This window comes from Haliaeetus albicilla, chromosome 9 (genome assembly GCF_947461875.1).
Source record: "Haliaeetus albicilla chromosome 9, bHalAlb1.1, whole genome shotgun sequence".
NCBI classification, from domain to species: domain Eukaryota; kingdom Metazoa; phylum Chordata; class Aves; order Accipitriformes; family Accipitridae; genus Haliaeetus; species Haliaeetus albicilla.
In genome coordinates this window covers 31,471,944-31,492,050 of record NC_091491.1, presented here as the reverse complement: position 1 = coordinate 31,492,050, position 20,107 = coordinate 31,471,944, and the positions used below count along the sequence as shown (strand labels likewise).

At 42.9% G+C, this 20,107-nt stretch overlaps 1 protein-coding gene across 10 annotated transcripts in view; it reads left to right on the top strand.

Moving 5' to 3' along the window:
* LPP (LIM domain containing preferred translocation partner in lipoma) overlaps positions 1-20,107 on the top strand; it is a 353,044-nt gene that overhangs the window by 261,349 nt on the left and 71,588 nt on the right. For all 10 annotated transcript variants that reach the window (XM_069792426.1, XM_069792421.1, XM_069792425.1 and 7 more), the window contains one exon: positions 5,242-5,365. In XM_069792426.1, coding sequence (XP_069648527.1) covers positions 5,242-5,365 — 124 coding nt within the window. The remainder of the gene's footprint in view (positions 1-5,241; positions 5,366-20,107) is intronic.

Here is a 20,107-nt window from a genome sequence, read left to right as displayed (position 1 = left end):
CTGGTTTGCTGCGGGAAGTGGTGGCAGGGCAGGTAGTCAGCAAGGGAACCGATGGCTGGTCCCGCTCTGGCACATCCCAGAGGAGACCTCGCTCCTGCCTGCCCAAAGACTTGTGACTTCAGGCTGCTGGTGCGGGCAGGAGGTGACTGGCCGTCAGTGGGTACCTCCTTGTGCAGGGCAGCTCCTGCAAAGGATCTCGATGAATTACTCCGACCAGGAGTAAGCCCAGGAACGTGCGTGTCGCAGGGAATCCAGGCAGAATCGTCTTTTCAGGAATCTGTATGTACTCTGGCAGCTGTTACTTTTCACTGGGAAAATAAATCAAGAATTAAAATATTTTTTTCCAGTGCATCTCCTCTGTAAGAGAGATCAGTTGGCCTTAATTATAAACTGAATTACAGCTGCAGGCAATCTTGATATTTCTTTGGGAGCTCAACTCATGAGAGATGTGGCACCATGCTGGATTTTTTTGGTCTGAAAGTTTGCGATTGTTTTGGACAGTCAATAACTTAAATGAAAAAGTATGGTCTTTGTCAGGCCATTGAATAAAAAATGTGCTGCGATGCTATTTAACTGTTTATTTAACTGATGATCAATTTTGGTGAGTGAAGTGAAAGGAAAGTGCTAACTTTATGCAGATGAACAAGAAAAAAAAAATGAAAGCGAAAGTAAGTATCAGTGGAAGATGTTTCTGGCTGCCTTTCAATTCCAAATTGGGCTAATTCTACCTTCTGAAAAGAAGATAATTTCCATGTTTCTGTAATTGGGAACACATAATTGAAGTTATTTTCTCTCAGAGAGAAGCAGCTTCTTCTACAACATTTGCAAATGGACAGGAGAAACGACTACATACAGTGCACTCTGAATGGTGGCGCCTTCATCACAGCATCATCTTCGGATGTCTTTGTAGATTTTGCGCTGTGGTTTTTACCCATTCGAGTAAAAATTTATATGTGGATGGGGAAGTTTCATGTTGGCGAATGAATTGCACTAACTGCAGAACTCCCTTTTCTGGACAGCCATTATTTCAGAGACAGCTGATTACCAGTGAGGTCTGGAGCAGAAAACACAGGCCAGAGAAGCACTGAAACAAGTATCAACTTCATGTACCAAAACAATTACACAGTGATTCCACGGACTGCTTCTTTTGACCCAGCTTTTTAGGAACTGAACTCTAATGAGGAAGATGAGCCAGATGTTGCAGCGCTTTGAGAGTGGCACAGCGATTAACTCGCTTCCTTTCATTTGTAGCATGAAGATATTTTCTGCCATGGGGTTTAACCCTGGGAAGGCTGGCATTTCCCTAAACATCCCATTAACTAAGCATGTAGGACAGTGTTTGTTTATGAATGTATTTGCATCTGCACATGCAGCTGTAATCATCATGCTCTTCCCTGAGGTTGCTCGATATTTGACGGCAGTAGCAAAGGTTGGACTCAGGTGCTCCTGCTCCCAAAGCGTGGTCCCTTCTGCTGGCTTTTTGCTGACCAAGGCTCTTTTCCATTTTCGTGGGTCAGTTTATCATCCCTGATGTTGCTGTGATTAGCCAGACAGAGTGGTGCTCAGGGAATTTGGGAGGCCATGTTGCAGTTCGGCACAGACCACACCTCTGAAGTGTGTCTAGCTCAGGAAGCATACGTTTGTGTGCATTGAGGCATCGTGGAGAAAAGAGAATGCATAAAGATAACTGTGGTAGCTTAGATGGCAAATTGGATTTCTAGACAGCCTTGATCATTCTACACATCAGGAGAAAATAGAGGAAGTTTAATAAAAAACACCACCACAACTCTGTTTTGTAAGGAAAGCCAGAGTTATATTTTTATCCTGACCTAACAAAGGAGGAGGAAGGAAACTGTTTTGCTAAAACAAGCATTTTAGATTGGACTAAGGATACACTTATCTCTGTCTACATTTGTGTGCATGCATGTCCCAGCAAACTCAACAGCATATTCATATGCATGAAGTGCATTTTCCTGGAGGCACATAGTCAACATGTGCCATGTGAGGAGGAAAAAGATGTGCCTAGCACTGCTTAAATGTTGGTCAAAAAGGCATAGCATTTTAGTCAAAATAAGTTAAAGCATCTCATAACATTGTGGTTGGTATTTGTTATTTTTGCTGACATTGTGTACTGGATAAGAAATCTGCCTGGTTTGGAAAAGTGCAATGTAGATAAAATATGAGAGCAGCCTATTTATTGTGTGTATGAGGCAACGTGGCCTCCAAAACCAGAGAAAGTCAGACAGAACTGAAAATCTGCAGATTTTGGTCTTTCATTTTAAAATGAAAAAAACTTTTAAAATAAAAAAAGCCCAAGCCCTTACTGAAGTGGGCACGAGCAGGGCCCCCAATCGGAAAGTGTGGGAAGCCAGCGTGGAAGAGAGAGAGAGGCTTCACACACCGCCTGCCCGGGATCTCCTGCCGAAGCCTGGCTGGTGGTGGCCTGCAGATGTGGTAGCTTTGGGTCAGAGAGTGGCCGGTGTAGGTCTGCAGTGCTAAGTCCACCCCCGGCAGGTTGTGTGTGAGGCTGAAGACGTGGGGCTTGCAGCAGCCTGGCTGCAGGTTTTGTCTTTGCCTTAGAGCCCACATGATGATGGGCAAATCGCTTCAGCTCCATGCGTCTCACTTCCCTTTTCTGTGAACAGACAGCAGCTTGTGCCTTCTGTTTTGGTCCATTTATATTATAAGGCCCAAGGGTAAAAGCAGTGTTTCAGATTATGTGTGGACAGAGCCCAGCAGAACAGGCTAGAGCATGGCACTTCCACACGTTCGTGCCACACTGTTAATTATTAATGGGGGAAATACAGGGATGGGGTTTATCATCAGCTTTGTGACATACCATCTTCTCTGCACAAAGTCTAGGGAAGGAGTCTCAGTTGATGGTGTGGCAATGGTCATTCCTTTCTGCATGGAAACTGAAATAGGTACAATAGATGGAATAATATTTTAAGAGGCTCAGTTGCCAGATTGATTTCTCAAGCTAATAAATCCTTGGCTGCACTTGCTGTGTTAAAATATATGTTCAGGCAAGATTCATGATCAGCTCTTAGGAACAGGAGAGCAAAGGAAAAAAATAGGTTGTTCCAAGATTAAATGCTTTACATTTGGCACCTTTAATTGGCTTATTAATAAACCTCTTTTTTTGAGGGTTATGCTATTTATTATTTCTAATGAAATAGTTGTTGACTAGCCTTCTAAAAACAGCCACAAAGCACTGGCCAAGGGCATCTGGGTGTGCTGGGTCAAGTAGCTGGCTCTGAAACTCCTAGTCATATGAGTGGCCTTATCCCCACCAAAATGATACATCCCACAGAGATGGCACTTACATGGCTTAGAAAGCAAATGCAAGTCCTGTGCACCATACAGGCCTGTCTCCCCATATGAAAAAATAAGTTGTGGTAATGCAAACACATCAAAGTGGTTGCATTTGTACGATAGAGTGTACTGAGCTGTGTGTGGACATTCAGGATTTCCAGATGTTCAACAGCTTCCTCAGAACAACTGCTAGGCATCTAGAAATCCTGGGCAAATGAACAAAATCCTTGAATATTGCTCAGAAAAATATCCCTCAGCAGCAGAAGAAAACATCTCTGGGAAGACCTGAATGGATGGTAGGTCCAGTCTATATTCTCAGGCAGGGGGGCTGAACATACAGCAAATAGACCTCGCACAGCCCCCCAGGGAAATTCATCCAGCCTGGGGCTTATTCCAGGTGCCCTTTCTTCCAGGGCACCATGCCACCCACCTCCCTTGTGCACTGCTGCTACCCTGTTAGAGAGCAATTGGCAGACAGGCAGCGGGTGCAACTGCTGTATAGTGTGTTCATGGCAAATCCAGCATTTCCAGGGAGTGCAGTCATGCTGCTGCGCTCATGGGTGCAGTGCCTGTGAGATAGATCAGGTCAACAAGCGAGGGGGGTGATGGTGTACAGCTTAGCATGGGCCCTAGAAAAATAAATATGACAAGGTCAGAAATATGCAAGTGTTTGATTTCTGGGAGTGCATGATTGAAGTATTATTGCTAAGCGCCGTTCTGAGACCTTCTCTACATTGATTGATGTCTCATTTGAAATCTCCTTCTTGCCTGAAAGAAAAAAGCGTGAAAGCATTTAGTTAATTCTCTTGCAGTGCTTCAAAGCTGCTGTTCTCTGTTGAACATGACTGGCTCAATAAAGATTCATCATGTCAAATGTAGTATCTATAAACCAGAGAGAAGTGGCCAGTGTATTGTTTCTCCAGTGATTTTATGTTTTCTTCCCATTTAAGTAAGTATGGAGCATGGAAAAATGCTTCCTTGTAGACTAAGGCTCATAAGTTTCATATCTAAGGTCCAATCCTTGATGAAGGCAGCAATTAATCAATGAAATCACTTCCTTTACTGAAATGCTGCATTTCATAAATAAGTTAGTTTTCACATCCAAGTCTTTCAAGAAAGCAGTGCACACAAGGAAAGCTGGTGTCAGCGTTTTTTAATCCTGAAATGACCGAGTTTCTCATTATGGACACCAAACTTAGCTTCTAAGAAACTTCTAGGCATGAGACTATTTCTGTGCTTCTCAAAATATGCCCGTACTTCTGCTGTTTTCCAGGGAGAAGACTCACTGAGACAGACTGCAAATACTGTATGCCAGCTGTTAGCATATGAAGGCCAAGAGGTCTCAGTTTCTCAGAACATATTGAAACCCTTGTATCCCTAGTACTAAAAATCTGTGGACCAGCTCCTGCTCTCGCTAATGTTAACAGCAGGATTTGTGTCAAAACACACAAGAAGAGAACATAGCTAGCACCTCGGGATTATCTGTCTTTGTCCATATACTCCACCACTGTAGGAATGATTGTTCTAGCATCTTTTATATTGCATTATTAAGGGATGGAAGCTTTTGCCAAATCCAAACTGAAATGCTTCCAAAGCCTTTTTCAGTGTTGGAAAATGTTTGTATCAAGTTATCCTTGGAATAATTTTCTCCTTTATTTATTACTATGTGCTACTCAGCAGACACCTAATTATGAGGCACAGAATACTTCTCATTCTAGGAGGATATGTAGCACTTCACTGGATGTTTTTAGGAGTCCATATTCATTACATTAAATGAGATGTTTACTTGCGTGAATCCCTTGGGTTTTAAAAAAAGCAAAAGTAAGACAAAGAATTAATTTCAACACTGAATAGCCATTAGACCTTCTTACTATGGGTGAATGCTTTTATACCACATCACAGACTGTTTGTCCTTTTTTTTTTCAGAGTGGGTATCCAAGCTCTGGACCCTCATCAAGCACTCCTGCCTTCAGGCCTGAGGATGAGCTGGAACATCTGACCAAGAAAATGCTCTATGACATGGAGAATCCTCCCTCTGATGACTACTTTGGTGAGCAGTGCCATGTCACAAGTGTCCATAGCCCCTTTCTGTATTTACCAGGTTTGGTAACGGGGAGGCCTGACAGCTGCACTGTTAATGTAGTGACATTCGTATTGATGGATTTGCTTTCCGTGCTTGGGCTGGAAGTGTAATCATCCATAGGAATTCCTCTGTAATTTCAGCATAAATCTCATGCTCACTTGCTGTATGTTTATAGTCTTTCTGGTTATAAAGTTGAATTTTTCAGTGTCTGGTTCATTTTCACACCATCTGTCCCCGGCTTTTAGGCTACCAGGCTGAATTCAGGTGCGGTGTGCTGTCTTGCCCGCCTGCCCCATCCCTTTTCATTGCAGCTGCAAAAAAGCTGGCAGTGTAAACGTGTTCTGCTCCCAAGGCATGGATTTTCATTTTCTATATGCTGGCATAGATTAAAAGGAAATCCATTTTAAGTCAATCAGGTTGGTTTTACATGGGGACCTGTTAGCCCAGAACTGAGTCCAACAAGTACGAGGAAGACAAATCTGAACTGATCGGCTCAGAACCATGTCATCTTCCTTGCCTGGAAAAAGATAAGCAGCTAAAGTGGTATAGAACAGAATTATCTCAGGCATCTATAGGTGTAAAATATATATCTTGCCTTTATCTAAAATACAGGTGATATGGCCTCTGAACTCTGCATTAAAATCAGGAGCTTTGGGCACATTTGATGCATCTCGTCTGTGTGCTTAGTTTCTCACAGGCTTGGGTGACAGTGTTGTTAGGAAACTGCTGTAGTCTGTAGAGTTAAAGACTGGGGTAGGCCATTCATTTTGTGTTCTTTATCTTCCTTTATTTCATCATTTCTTAAAAACTTCATTTAGATTGCCCTCTAGGTCTATTTGCTATAGATTTAGGTTGGACCAAAACATTTCTGGCTTAAAGAAACTTTAATGTTTTGGTTTAATTGCAGAGCAGGTGGGATCAAGGTTTCACTAATAAGGATCTTGCAGTGACAAGGATCTGATTACATGAGAAGGTCAAGATGTTCTCATCAAACAAACATTGCCCTTGTAGATGGGGTTGATATCAGTCCCCATTCTCCATCAGTACTTTCTACCTTCTGTGGTCTCCACCCTCACAGCCGAAATGTCTTCTCTATAAACATTGATAGTCATCAGAGTTGATGACTAGCACAGATCTGAGGTGTGAGCAAGAAGGACTAACTGAAGAGAGGATAACCAGAGAGCATTTTCGGTGCTGCTGCCTTTGACTTCATCTCTGCCCATATCCATTTGTGTTCACTCTCTGATGTTTCAAAAGCGAAGCAACAACCAAACAAACATAACGTGTTTAGCCATTAACATGCGTGGGCAAGAGGGAGAAACTTTTTTCCCACTCCCTTCAGGCAAATGGCTGAAGCCCTGAGGCATGAGATTTGATTACAGTCATTTTCTTAATGCAGAGCTGTGAGTGACAGGAGCTGGTTGAGGGACTAAAGCCCACCCAGTTTTCATAGCCCAAGAAGGTAGGCAGGTGAACAAAGAACTTGGAGATTCACAGGCTCCAAGGTCAGAAAGGACCTTGCCATTATACTGCCTAATGTCCTACTCTCAGTTTCTCCCAGAAACATGATTGAATCATGACTTTAAAAAAAAAAAATCTAATCTTATCTTAAAGACTTCAAGCAATGGTGAGTCAACCACCTACCCTGATAAGCTGTTCTAGTGATTAATTTTCCTCACAGCTCAGAAATTGCTTCCTGAAGTGGAGCTTAGTGCTCGGGTTTTGCAGACTAATGCTGTATCACTAAGATGGCTCTGCTCTGTTTGAGTGTGGTACATCGAAGTTTTTTCATCCAAAAGGGAAGCATAGCTCAAAGAGTTGGAACATAAAGTCTCTCAATGTTAGGTCATCAATTTGGCTATCAGATGGGAGGTCAGACCAATGCTGTGCCAATAGCTCTTAATTCAGCAGGAGACAAGAAAATGGAAAGGAGGCTACAGAGCATTCAGAAATTTTGCCAGTGTTGTTTATATAAGCTGTAGCATCATCAAAGATGGAATAATCATGCATGATGCAAGCTGGAAGATGAAAACCAAACAACCACCCTAGTCCTACCTTGGGCAGGTGATGTTTAATTACAAGCTGCACCGGATTGATCTTATAATTGCACTGAGTCTATGCCACTGAAAGTCATCTCTGAAGTGGTGTCCAGCCTTGGCATTCTTGATGTGCAGAAGAACTGTGTGTTGAGCTGAACTCCTCCTCAGCTCTCTAGGCATGCTGTGCCCCATGCAGCCATTTGGGAGACACAGCCACAACTAATTATATACCGACCAAGAAAAACATAAAACAAAACCAGGAGTTCTGGAGCACAACTGCTTTTTATGGTTGGATAAAATCAAAGAGTTGGGCACCCTCATCCTCCTAGGTTTGTTCCAGCCCGAGCTACTCCCAGGGGAAGATGGTCGCTGGAGTCACAGTGGATGAGGCTTTTTGATATGGCAGTGCAGGCCAGGAGTTTTGTACTAATTCTGGCTATGTCAGAGCTAAATACCCATCTACTTGAGCTGTCAGCCAGTGCCTTTCAGTAACTTCATGCTCATGTGGAAAGAACAAATTAAGTGTGGGAGGAAAAAAAGAGCCTTTCAACTTTGGTTAACTGTCTCAACCAATATCTCTGCCTTTGTTCTTTATTTGTTTAGCATGGTAGCATGGATTGTACAAGATTCACATGGCACATTGATCAAATAATCAGAAAAAGGACAAATGGGCAGAGACATTGACTCTGATTTGCATTTAATATCTTCTGCCTGAGGTCTAAATGCCATGGTAATTGTAGCATACCAGATAGCTGTCAGCTAATCACTTTTATTAGTTTGAATTTAGAAAACTGGATTTCAGCGTATTAGAAGTTGGTTAAGAGCAGATAGGTTTTGAATTGAGGAATCTAATTAACCTTGCTAGAAAGCTGCAAGGCGTTATATTAAGTCATGAAAATAATTTGTTGGAATAATTACATTTGAACTGTCGGGCTGAAGAAAGGTCATTTTACTTGGCCTGTCAGCATTCTGGGATCTTTCTGTAACCATCTTCTGCAATTTCACTTGCCGTATCTCTGGTTTTCAATCAAGCCATCTTGATTCTGAAGTCAGTGTGGGCAGAGCGGAGGTTCCTGAGGAGGGAAGAGGAGTAGGAGCCTCTAAAGTTGTCTCTTTGCTCTGGAAATGACGGCTGGTACTGCTGGCAGACCAAGTGTGCTGAGTTCAGGAGCAGGACAGCCAGCACTTCCCTCAGGTCTGTGCTCACTACACCTCTCTGCAGCTTCCCTGGGTGGAAATTACTGAAGGTGATTTCAGAGTCGGGGGAACTGTTCTAGCCAGTCCACTCAGGCAAGCACATACAGCTGGCAGCACAGCATGGTTCACACTGCATTCCTGGGGAGCCTGGGTGCATGGCGAGAGCCAGAAGCAGCATGCTGGAGACACACTTCGGAGCAGCAACACCACAGTTTGCAGCTGTTTGTTGCCTAGACTTTACCACAGCAGCATAATCCGGTCACTGGGAAATCCTCTAGCTACCATTGGCAAGGCAGTGCTTATGCATTGAAATACCATCACTAAGCATAATAATTACAAAAAACACTGTGAATTTTTAGGAGTTAAATATGCATACTGGGTATTCTGCCTCACTTAGTTTTGTTGAAAGGCCACACTACCATACTAAGTCTAAGCACCCCAATCTTTGGTGTATGTCCCCTCCTACCCTCCTGTAGGTGATGGAGTGACTTCTCCTGGGAAGTCCTTGGCAGATCAGCAAATTGAAGTCTCTTAAGTCTAAGCTACTCTTCCTTCTTTACTGCTGATTCAGTTGCTGATCTGTGGTAGTTGGCTGTCTTTAATCAAATCCCTTTTTATTAGAAAGGATTCCCAAATGTGTTATGCACTGTGCAGCAGGGATGGTTTCTCTCTGTCACAGCCCTCCCTGTTGATAAATGTGCTATTGTAGATAGGCATGTCTGATTTGTTGAAAAAAAAAAAGAATACTTTGTGGAGTTGAAAAAGGGTAAGATTTGGGGAGGAGAAATGGATATTTACAGGAGATTAGGCTGAAACTATCAAAATTGTTTGTTGATCACCATGGGAAATTAAAGCCCTTGATTTTGCATTAAAAAAAAAAACCCAACAAAATACACACGCACAAAGATCACAACTGTTCTAGACCACTGTTTCATAGAAAGAAATTACGTCTGGCAGCTTATAAGTCTCTATCACCATGCAGACAGTGCTGATTAACACTAGAAAAGTGCCATCAGGACCCCTCATCTCCTGTTGCCTTCTGGACTGTGTTCCAGCTGAGTCACTCACCACAGCAGAGAAGTTTCCCTTACTGGTGGGAAGAAACTTTCACTGGTATTTTACTGTAAGCTCTCAGAGTTACCAAAGGAACCACCAGTAGCAGTCTCCTTTTGTAGTTCCAGTGTGCTGTAGGGATGCACATGGGTAGAAGAGAGGTACTAAGATGGTCCTGTTGAAAATACTCAGTTTGTGCAATAACGGGACCTTGATTTGTCTCAGAGCTGATAATTCAGGATACGTAGTTTTCTTATGTGTATTTGTTGCATGCCCTGACTTTGATAGTGGGAGACGTGGTGCAGAGTTAGGCTGAGGAGCAAGGCCACAAGCAGGATGTTTGACTTCCTTTTCTGCTTCTCATCCTGACCTCTTGTGAGACCTGTGTCAGCTCATTTTACCTTTCCAAACATCCTTTTTTCCCCCTTCACCCTGTTTGCAGGGCACTTAATCTGCATAGTCCTTCAGACAGGACCTGATTAACAGCAGCAGTTGTATGGTTGCCCCCCACAGAGAAGCCTTCATCTCCAGTGGTTCTCTGAGATGCTGTGTCACAGTTACGACTAAAGAACGATAAGTGGCACCAGTATCGAATCTGTCAAGGCTCTGTCAACCTTTCCACTCACTGCCTTTGTGTCTCCATTAGGCTTCCATTCATAAGCTAAAAATCTTTCACTCGGACCAGAGACCCGGTGTCCAAATGGTGTCAAGGGTGTTCCCTAATTTTACTTCTTGAGAGGCAGGACATGGGTTAGCAGGTGGCAGTCCAAGTAAGATATGGGAGAGAGTGTGGTAGAGTCACAGAAGCTTGAGATGAGGAGGCACACTAGGTTGTCCAGGTGCAGCTTCCTTCAGTTCATGGTATAATTATTTCCTTTGACTTGGCTTTGTGTGCTGAATGGTTCTAGTGTCACTAAATTGAACATGTTCTGCATTGCATTTCAGTCTTCATCAGGCATTTCCATAGCCTCTAAGAGGCTCAGGTAGCCTCTTAGTTTCATCTGAATTACCACCAGAAAATGAAAGTTGTCTTGCCTGTATTCCTAGGTCTGCTCTGAAAAGGTTGTCATTAAAAGATGCATATTATTATTACAAGAGCATAATTACATTGTAATTTTGCCATGTAATGTGATGTGTCATCATGCCTTTTGTTTAAAGTCAGGGTTTCTGGTGCAAGATGGCATACGTCCTCATCTGAACAACATCTGGGTCAGAAAATAGTAGGTTAGATTTTCAACGGTGGATGAGCCGACAGTCATTTTCTGTTATGTAACTGCTCACAAAAGCAGGAATAACAGACATATAATGGGGACCCTTTCTCCATTGTAGTTAAAGTTATTATTTTTTATGTTCAAGCCATATTCCAGCACTTGCACACAGCCTGCACTCAGGGAGGTCATGGTGCAGTACCATCAACATTCAGCTGCCCTCTTGTGGCCTGCCGCAAGGGGAGTCACCCTCCCTCTGCTCCCCAGGGGCTTTAATTACCCTATTAAATGGCTTTCAGAGCCTGTTTCTCCAGTCTCACTTCTGTCAATGCTTGCCACCTCTGTCTAGCTTTCTTTCAAGGAGTGTTGTGACTGCCGGCATCCTTGCACAGCAAGTGCAGGTAGAGTTTGGAGAGCAAATTCATAAGGATGGTCTCAACGCAACCTACAGGGTGAATTTTGGCTCACAGTTCCAAAGTAGGAAGAGAAAAAGAGGAGGCCAGTGAGTGGTTAGAGAGCAAAATATACCATGTCTACATGCATTTATCCCCAGCCATGAGAAAGGCAAGAGAAAACAGGGATGAAGAGGCTGTGACCTGGTTTAAGTTGCTTTTCAGCATTTGAAAGGCTGTGTAAATGGATGCAAAAGTTTGATTCTTCCAGCTGTTGATGTGATCCACATCCTACTCTGCAATAATTGTGGGAAAAAAGTATTGTGAAGCTAAGCACCTAGATCTTTTTATGCCAGGGATCTTAGTCTTATAAAGTCTTGAGTGCACATCTCTTAATGAAGATCGAGCAGATGTAGCAGCCAGGAATGAGGGGAGGTTGCACTCCTGTAAGCCCTGAGCACCTGGTACCCACGTGTGCCAGGAGGCAGGAGACTCTTGTTCCCTTTTTCCTCCTCTTATCCACACAACAGTGGACCAGACTTTGCATCATGAGTGTTTCTGAAGCACAGTCTCTTCAGAGACCCCCACTGCTTCACAAATGTCATCTAAATCTTGCATCAGAACCAAAATTACCCTTTGTTACTGAAGGTGGTAAAATGCCAGCTGGAACAGGTAGCAAGCAGCATACTTCCTTGGTGTTTTTAAGTCCCTGGTTTAGCTTGAATTGCTGGCAGTCAACCTAGACATACTTTTGCTTTTAAACAGAACTGATTTGATATAGAAGTCATTGAAAGGAGAATAAGTGCAGAATACCAAGGTAGCATTTTAGCAAAGGGATTTCCATGATCACCTGTGTGCTGTGAAAGAAAGGTGGGTTTCAGGCCATGAGTGGAATCGGGTTTGTCCCAACAGTCAGTAAATGAAAGCTGACAATTCCCTGCTGTCTTCTAAGAGGAGTGAAATGTGATAATGAAGTATCAGTGATGTGTCTTCCTAAAGTACAGCTATATTCTACAGGATTCTTCAGCATGTTTAAAAATTAACATATCCATGGAAAAAAATCCATGAGGGTGGTAGATATTTCTTATGTTGTGATAGGGCCCTTAGCATGCTAGGAACTGTACAAATGGATAGCAAAGCTCAGCCTCTTTCTGAAAAGACTTTGGACAATGATGAGGCTACTAGCCAAACCCCCCCAAATGAATAGTCCTACATGAAAATAAAGTAAATCTTTCTACCTTTATTTGAGAAGCAGTTCAAAGAGAATCCAGCTTGTTCATGATAAACCTACATGCCCAAACTAAACTCTCTATGGACTGAAGTGGCTGAAGAATTGATAATGAGCCGTCAAGTCTTCGGCTGCAGGTCATTAGTCCCTAGCTAACTCAGGTCATTATGAAGCGAAAGTGTGACCTACCTTATGGCTGTTTCCTGCCCCACATGAAATGAGATGGCTGGTCTCAGGGGTGTTCTCTGTGGGTACGTCATCACCTCACTAAAACCGATAAATTGTGGCACCCAGAGGACCCCTGTTTGGGGGGTCAAGGAGGCTGGGAGCTGAAGGCAGACTGTTAGTCTAGGGGCATTGCAGGCTGGAGAAGGTTTGTTCTCCCTCTCCTCCTGTTAGATCTGTTTTATGGAGACAAACCAGGAGTTTCCACCAGGATTTCATAAGCACTAAATTCTCACACACAGGTATTTTAAGAGGGGGTGTATGTATGTGTATCTATGAATGAGTCAGAATGTTTTTCTGGATTGTAGTTTTATAGATATAATTTTCACTTCAGATAGAGCTTTGGAGTGTTTTAAGCATCAAGGTGTCCTTTTTTTGGTCATAACTTACGGCTAAGTTGTAGAGAGGCAGTCAGTTTTGGAGCTGGAGTTAGAAACCACACTTCAGTCGTGCAGTCCTGGACAAATCTGTCCCAGTAACATGAAAACAGTTCAATTTATCTTTGTTTTGAGTTAGTTAATGCACATGACCTGGCATAAATGAACCCTTTTTTTGCTTTTTAAAACTGAAAACAGCTCACCTATTGTTTGAAGCTGGTTGCACTAAATTTGCAGTTGCTTCCATGTTATATTATGGTTTATTTGTACTGCAATAACATCTAAGGCCTGCTAGCAAGACTGTAGTCACGCTGCACTATGTGCAAATTAAACATGAAGTAGGAAACAGTATGCATCCCTCAGAGCTCCCAAACTGAAAATACAGCAAGGACCAGGAAATTATTATTGTCCTTCATTTACAAACGAGGGTCTGACTGGCAGAGTTTAGACGACTTACCCAGAGTCATGCAGAGAACCAGCAGCAAAGCAGGAATTGAGCCTAGAATTCCTTCAAGTCCCGTACCTTACCCACAGCTGTGGCCACACTCTTTATTTTATGTGAAAATCAACAAAATGGACTCGTGAGCCTTGTCTGATGAGAAATCACAACTGGTCTGAAGTCTCTTCCCAGCATTTAGATCACAAGCCCTATTTTCCAGGGTTAATAATGTGGCTGTGAAAATAAGAAAGGGGGAAAAAAGCTCTCCAGGATTGCACTTGGTAATTTCAACTGCTGTTAATATAATGTACCCAGTAATGCTCTCACACTTCAGCATTTAGATAGTTCAAGGCTATTAGGAAAATTGATAATTTGCCATAGTAATCTGTTACTTTCCAGTCTAGCAATCACCATTCCATGGGGGTGGGGGGGGGGTGGGGGGGCATGGTGTGGCATTTGTTACTTTTTCTGATGGCATTTGTCTCATGCTGTCTTTTTTGATATGGTGGTTTGTCTCTTGCCAGTAACTTTTGGGGGTATTTTGAGTGTCATTTGAAGTTTAGTTGGGGGGAAAGGCCAGATTTTATCTGAGAGTGAAATATGGTAAAAAAAGAATTAAACGGGGCTGTCTCATTTGCTGAGTGTTCTCTCCTCCAGCCTGTTCTCTTCTGATGGAAACGCATCAAAACTGTTTGCTTTTTTCTTTTCTTTTCTTTTCTTTTTTTTTTTTTAAGGAATCGCTTTTACTCAGATTGTGTGAGATGAATCATAACCCACTTTCTCATCTGAGATGTGCAAAAAAAAAAATTAAAAAAGATTCCAGTTCTGCTGTCAATGTCAGCATAATCAATACAGAGTGTTTCTCAGTGGTGCAAAGAGGTAGGAGAGGATTAAAAGAATGAAAAGAATCAAAAGTAGCCAAACTTTCCTGCTGCTTTTAGTGAGCTGCACTGTTTTCATGTCTGCAAATGCACCGTGCTGTTCATTATGTCGTCTTGGACATGAACACAGTTTTCACGTCTCTGGCTACAACCCAAGGTCACAAACGGTGCTCAGAAGTCAGGAGACTGTCATCCTGAACTGACAAGCAGATCACGAGAAGCCAGCCCTGGCAGACATTTGGGATGCTACCAGCAGCCAAGAGTAAACCTGTTTTGACTTGTGAAACCTGCTGTTAAGATATCACCTGCCTGGACTCTGCCAGCACAGATTTTGTCAGCTGATTAGGAGAGAGTGGCAAAGCACTGTGCCTGTCCCGTGGCCCTGCCTGAGCCAGCCCCATTGAGGGAAATGGAAAACTTCAACAGCAATAGGATCGCTGTGGGTGCAAAGCGGAGACGGGAGACCACATCTGATACCTCGTCACCAGCTTTCATTTATGAACTTGCTCATTTGCATTTATTTTTTCTTTTTTTTCTCGTGTGTCTTCCAAGGCATACACAGAGATGTAGAAATAGTTACCTCTCATAGTGTGAGCTAAGAGTGAGAGTTTAACCCCTGAAAAACTACATTCACAGCACCAGGGTCAAAAGGGGACAGCACAGGTAGGTGTATGGGTTTTAACAGTTGACGAAATGAATTTCCACGTTGAGCACAGTCGTTCAGTAAAACACCCTGACAATAACAGACACCTTCGTAGAGAGTTCAGAGGTGTGGGTGCAACCATCTTCCAAAGCGTAAGACACTGTCCACACCTAAAGGCAGGCAGCTGGACTTCGGATGTGAATTGTTTTCTGTTGTAGATCCTTCCAAATTATTGTCCCAGCCACACTAAACTATTTGTTTAAAGCTGTGAATCAGACTGTATTCAGTTAGCAGCAGTGTTTGACTTTAATATACAATTTCCTCAACAAATTCTGGTTCCAGACAGTATCTTGAGAGGTTATTAACTTACTATCTACTAAGCACGTGTTCTGATCCTGTCTGTGCTGTCAGGGACAGACCACACAGACGATGTGCAGCATTTAATGTGAGGGCAGGTTGGAAGTAGAGAAAGTTTTTGTGGGGGTTTTGGTTGGTTTTGTTGTCATTTAAAATTACAGTCTGAAATAAACAAGCTTTTAAAGTGCTATTTCTATTTGCTAAACTATTTCTTCATTATCTACTTGCCCTGAAAGGCAAGTGAATTCAGCTGCTGGCTTCCAAAAAACCTGCAGAAAGCACTTTCTCTTGTGTTGATGGATGGCTGGGACATGACAATACTGACTTTCCACCTCTTTTTAGCATGGGGATTGTTTGTGATCAGGAGCTAAGGAATTGTGTCTGGCTGAACTTTCCTGAAGGGAGACATCTGGAAGGGACGCTAACGTGGGTCATTTATGCTCTGCAGAAGAGTGTCATATGCAGTCAGCTCTTCTGGACAGGAAAGTCCTAGTGATCATCATTGCTAATGTGGAGCTAATTCCGGTCATGTGTTCTCATTGTCATCTCCATGAGCTGGGCAGCTGCTTCTCATTTCTGTCCCATCACTGAAATCAGTAAGAATCCTAAAATGCATGTGTGTATATATATATATATATGTATCTGTCTGTGTGTGTGTGTGCATATATATATGTATAGTGCAGGATGCTGCATGGACCCTGGATTCTAATGGCGTTCCCTTCTTCCCCATTCTCCATCTCAACATCTCACATCAACTGATCCAGCTTTCAATGCCTACATGGTCTTGTGAAGTGTGACTATCTCCAGTGCTGGCAAATCCAATGTGCATGTTTAGAGGAGGGAGGAAGGTGAGGAGGGAGGACAAGACAGAGGAGGATATGGGTACAATAAGAGTGGATGTTTGAGTGGGACATTTTAAAATATTCCATCCTTTATCTGTATATGTCTAAAAACATAGGCTTCTTCTAAAGATAAAATGGCAAAGCACAGGCTTCAGTGTGCCATGCTTGTGTAATTCCGTTAGGCCACTACTGATGCTGAAACAACCATAACCTCTTACGCTGTGTACTCTCAATTTCCACACAAGGCAATAAGACGAGGAGGGGAGTGAAAAAGGGAGGTTGCTTATGGGCAGAATTATTTCCACTGTTTTTTCACAGGCATAATTCAAAAGGTGAAGAAAGTGGAGCATGTGCACTGCAGATGTGCACAGCTGGTGCATTGCCATCTCTGTGGCATCCCTCCTTCAGAAGGGCAGCTGAGGAGAGCCAGGAGGGCTGTGTCAGTAACAAGGCCAGCTCCTAGTGAAAGCTTGTCATTTAAACTCTTTCAGTCTCTTTCTGCACTGCTATCTCTATACCGAGTGAGGAACGGGAACTGCTCTGTTTGTTCACACACGGGAGAGACACATACTTTCGTGTCTAGAGGGGTTAGGCGAAAAACTGCGCCGATAACACAAATTTCAGGAGCCTCAGCAGGAGGGTCAGAGATGGGTATCTGAAAAGAGGCCACCCCTAAGCTTAGGGCAGAGAGACATTGTTGTTCTGGGGTTGCAGATCTGTGCCCTGAGCTAGGCCTGGCCATGCCATGTTCATGAGTAAAGGGCTTTGTTCATAAGGCCCATTGATCTAAGTGTGGCTTGGTCTTTTAAACAAAAACAATATTTCATAGAAAGCCAATTAGTCTTGGGATCTTACTAGTTTTTCTGTTATTTCTTCGCTCTGATTACAGCAGGGCATCGGATGAGAAGCCATAACTAAGCTGTTTCAGGTCTGCCAGGCTCGGCTTCCATGTGTTTTGTACAATTGTAAGGTGTTCACACACAGTCTCACTGCCTATTGCCCTTTGCAGAACAACTTTCTTTCATTTAGGATGGAAGAGAAGGCTGACCTGTGGCCTTGAGTCTCTTGTAAATGACCAAAGTCCTGAGACTATGAGTAACAGCTGTTAGGCAGCAAGTAGGAATGGTGTGCATCCAGCAAATGTCTGATTACAAGAGCTGTTCTGGCCTAGGAAAATTGCAGCTGTTCGGAAGAACAAGTAACATTTTGCAGGATGATGTTTTGAAGCATGGTCTAATCGTGACGCATAGTGGGTCACATCTCAATAGGTGTGTGTTGACTAGAAGACGCTCGAACTGACATCAGCTTGGCTAGAGGTCTGGCTGACTAAATATAGCCTAAGCTCTCAGGAGATCAGTGTGTGCAGTGGCTTCATGCTTGTGCTCTGGGGACAGAGTAGAACAAAAGAGTATGCAACGGAAATAACACCATAAAATGAGATATTCATATTGTTTCCCCTGGACAAGTGTTTTACTAATTTCGTGTCCCTCTTAGCTAGGAATATCCTATGGTGACCCTTGGTACCTCAGACAGGGCTCATCTGCAGGAAGAGGAGTTCCTAAGTCTTTAGTCTGTGGTTTCCAAAATGCCAGTCTATCTCTTTCTTGTTATGGAGAGGTTGCTTTGACTTTCTTGTGAAGCATTACAGGAATTCAGACTTTTTTCGGGTGTTCTAATGTTTGGACATGGATCTGAACCTTAACTCAGATGTTTCTGGAGTCATCTGGTCTAGAACATGGGCTGGAGACTTCCCAGGAGCTGCATAAAGCATATTATTTCACAGGTCCTCATCTGTGCAGAGGCTGCAAAGGGGATGCTTACAGCAGTGCAAAACAATGAAAGATATTTCCAAAATGTTTGAAGGCTCAAATATTTGCATTGAGTTTCACATTGCTGCAATTCTCTGTTTTGGATGCTCACTTTTGCAAGTTATAGACTTTCACTGGGACAAAAATCTCCCACACGGTTTCCTATGCTGGGGTGTGAATAATAGCTTCCCTGATCTACCCATCGCATCTGACTTTGTCAACATGACAGAGTTGCATCGTTTTAGGTGCAAATGGAAACCAACTGACTTAAACCAGCATTGGCTTTCTGGGATTGATCATATAAATTCAAAAGTACCTGAAGTTGACTAAGTTTACATCAGTTAAAATCAGGCTTGGGATAAACTGAAATGAGTGTCTCTACACACACCTCAGATCTAAATTTGGAGGTCTAGTGGATTTCAAATGATTCTGTTAATCACATGTAACCAAGTCCATCAGGTTCCCCTACTGTCATAACAAAGTGCTTAATGAGGATTAAATATACTTACCGTCTTCGCAGTGAACTCCCATATATGTAGTAAACTAGTAAAGTGCACCCTGAAAGTTCAGAGCACAACAGTTTGCCAACTTTCTTCATATGGAGGTTGCCGTCACTGGGTAAGGATGTTCAGGAGGTCTTTCAACACCAAGTTTTTGGCAAACGCGTTTGGCAAACGCTGATGATGGCCTTTTCTAATGCCCACTCAAGGACATTGGACTGGCAGGACTCATCATGACCTCTGGATATCAGATCGGTGCTTTCCGATTGGTTCAGCCCTGTCACAAGGATGGAAAGCTTTTGGGGTTTCAGTTTCCATCGGCAGAAAATTCTCAGGTCAAGAATTGTGTGAATAATTCAGGAGACAAGGATTGGTGCCCTTCGTGCGGAAGCCAATTTAGAAGGAACCTTCCATCTTGGAAATGTGATGAGTAATACTTTGAGTGCGCCTTTGTAAATGCAGATCAACATCAGAGCCTCCTCATGGACATTTAACTTCAGGTTAAATGTCAGGACGATCTGTATCATGATAAATCTGGATCAGAAGCCACATTTCCCGTATCTACTACTGTTAGTCAACAGGCCTAGAGTCTAAACCACCTCCTCAGAGCAGTCTTAGGGCCACTAAAGAGCTTGGCTTTATGGTATGAGGTTTTTTTTGACAACTTACTATTTTTTAAGCCTTGCTAATTATGAATCAAAAGCTGTAGGATGTGTGAGAGTGACACATGCAATTGTGCAGATGGGTTTTCTACATACTTTCTTTAAATAAAATAATAATTTTTATAAATATGTATCTCGTATTTTACACTAATTCACTTCTAATGGGGGCCAAGTAAGAAAACTTTTGTCTCCTTTTCCATCAAGCTCTGAGAACGTGACAATCAGGTGAGAATATCTGGGTATGTGATGTGGTACTGCTCCATCATGGACTCCAGATGTGCAGCATGTGCCACAGGGAGGTCATTTTGAAAATAGTTTAGAGAGTTATCTGTATTACTTTCCATCTACCTCAGCCAGTAAAAGCAGGTCCCGTGACCCAAAGGATGAAGTAATTATTGCATAATTACATTAGTATAATTAATATGGTGTCATCAATATCAACTGTTATTTTAAAAGGACTTTTTGCTCTCTCTACCAATGTCACATTTTAAGGTTATGATATGTCTGGTCATCCTGAGTTAGAAACAAAAGTTGCACATCCCCTCCAGAATGGGAGCACCTCTCCATCCCAGGTTGTTCAGCTCCTGTTACTTGTCCAAGAGAGTAAACAAATTATTGGACCTTGCACCTGGTTGGAAAAGTCCCAGATTTTGGGGTGAAGAAGGAAACCTCTGTCCAGTAGGTTGCTTTAGTGAGAAAAAACAGAGTTAGTTGATTCCAGCTGCTGAGAAATTTGGAGTGATGGAATTCAGTGCAAGGGATGGTGGATGGTCGGCGTACAGGTGAGGCAGTTTCCAGCGCCTGATGGATGTGATTTATGGCAGGGCTGCTGTCGACACGCTGAAAACGTGTGTTTCA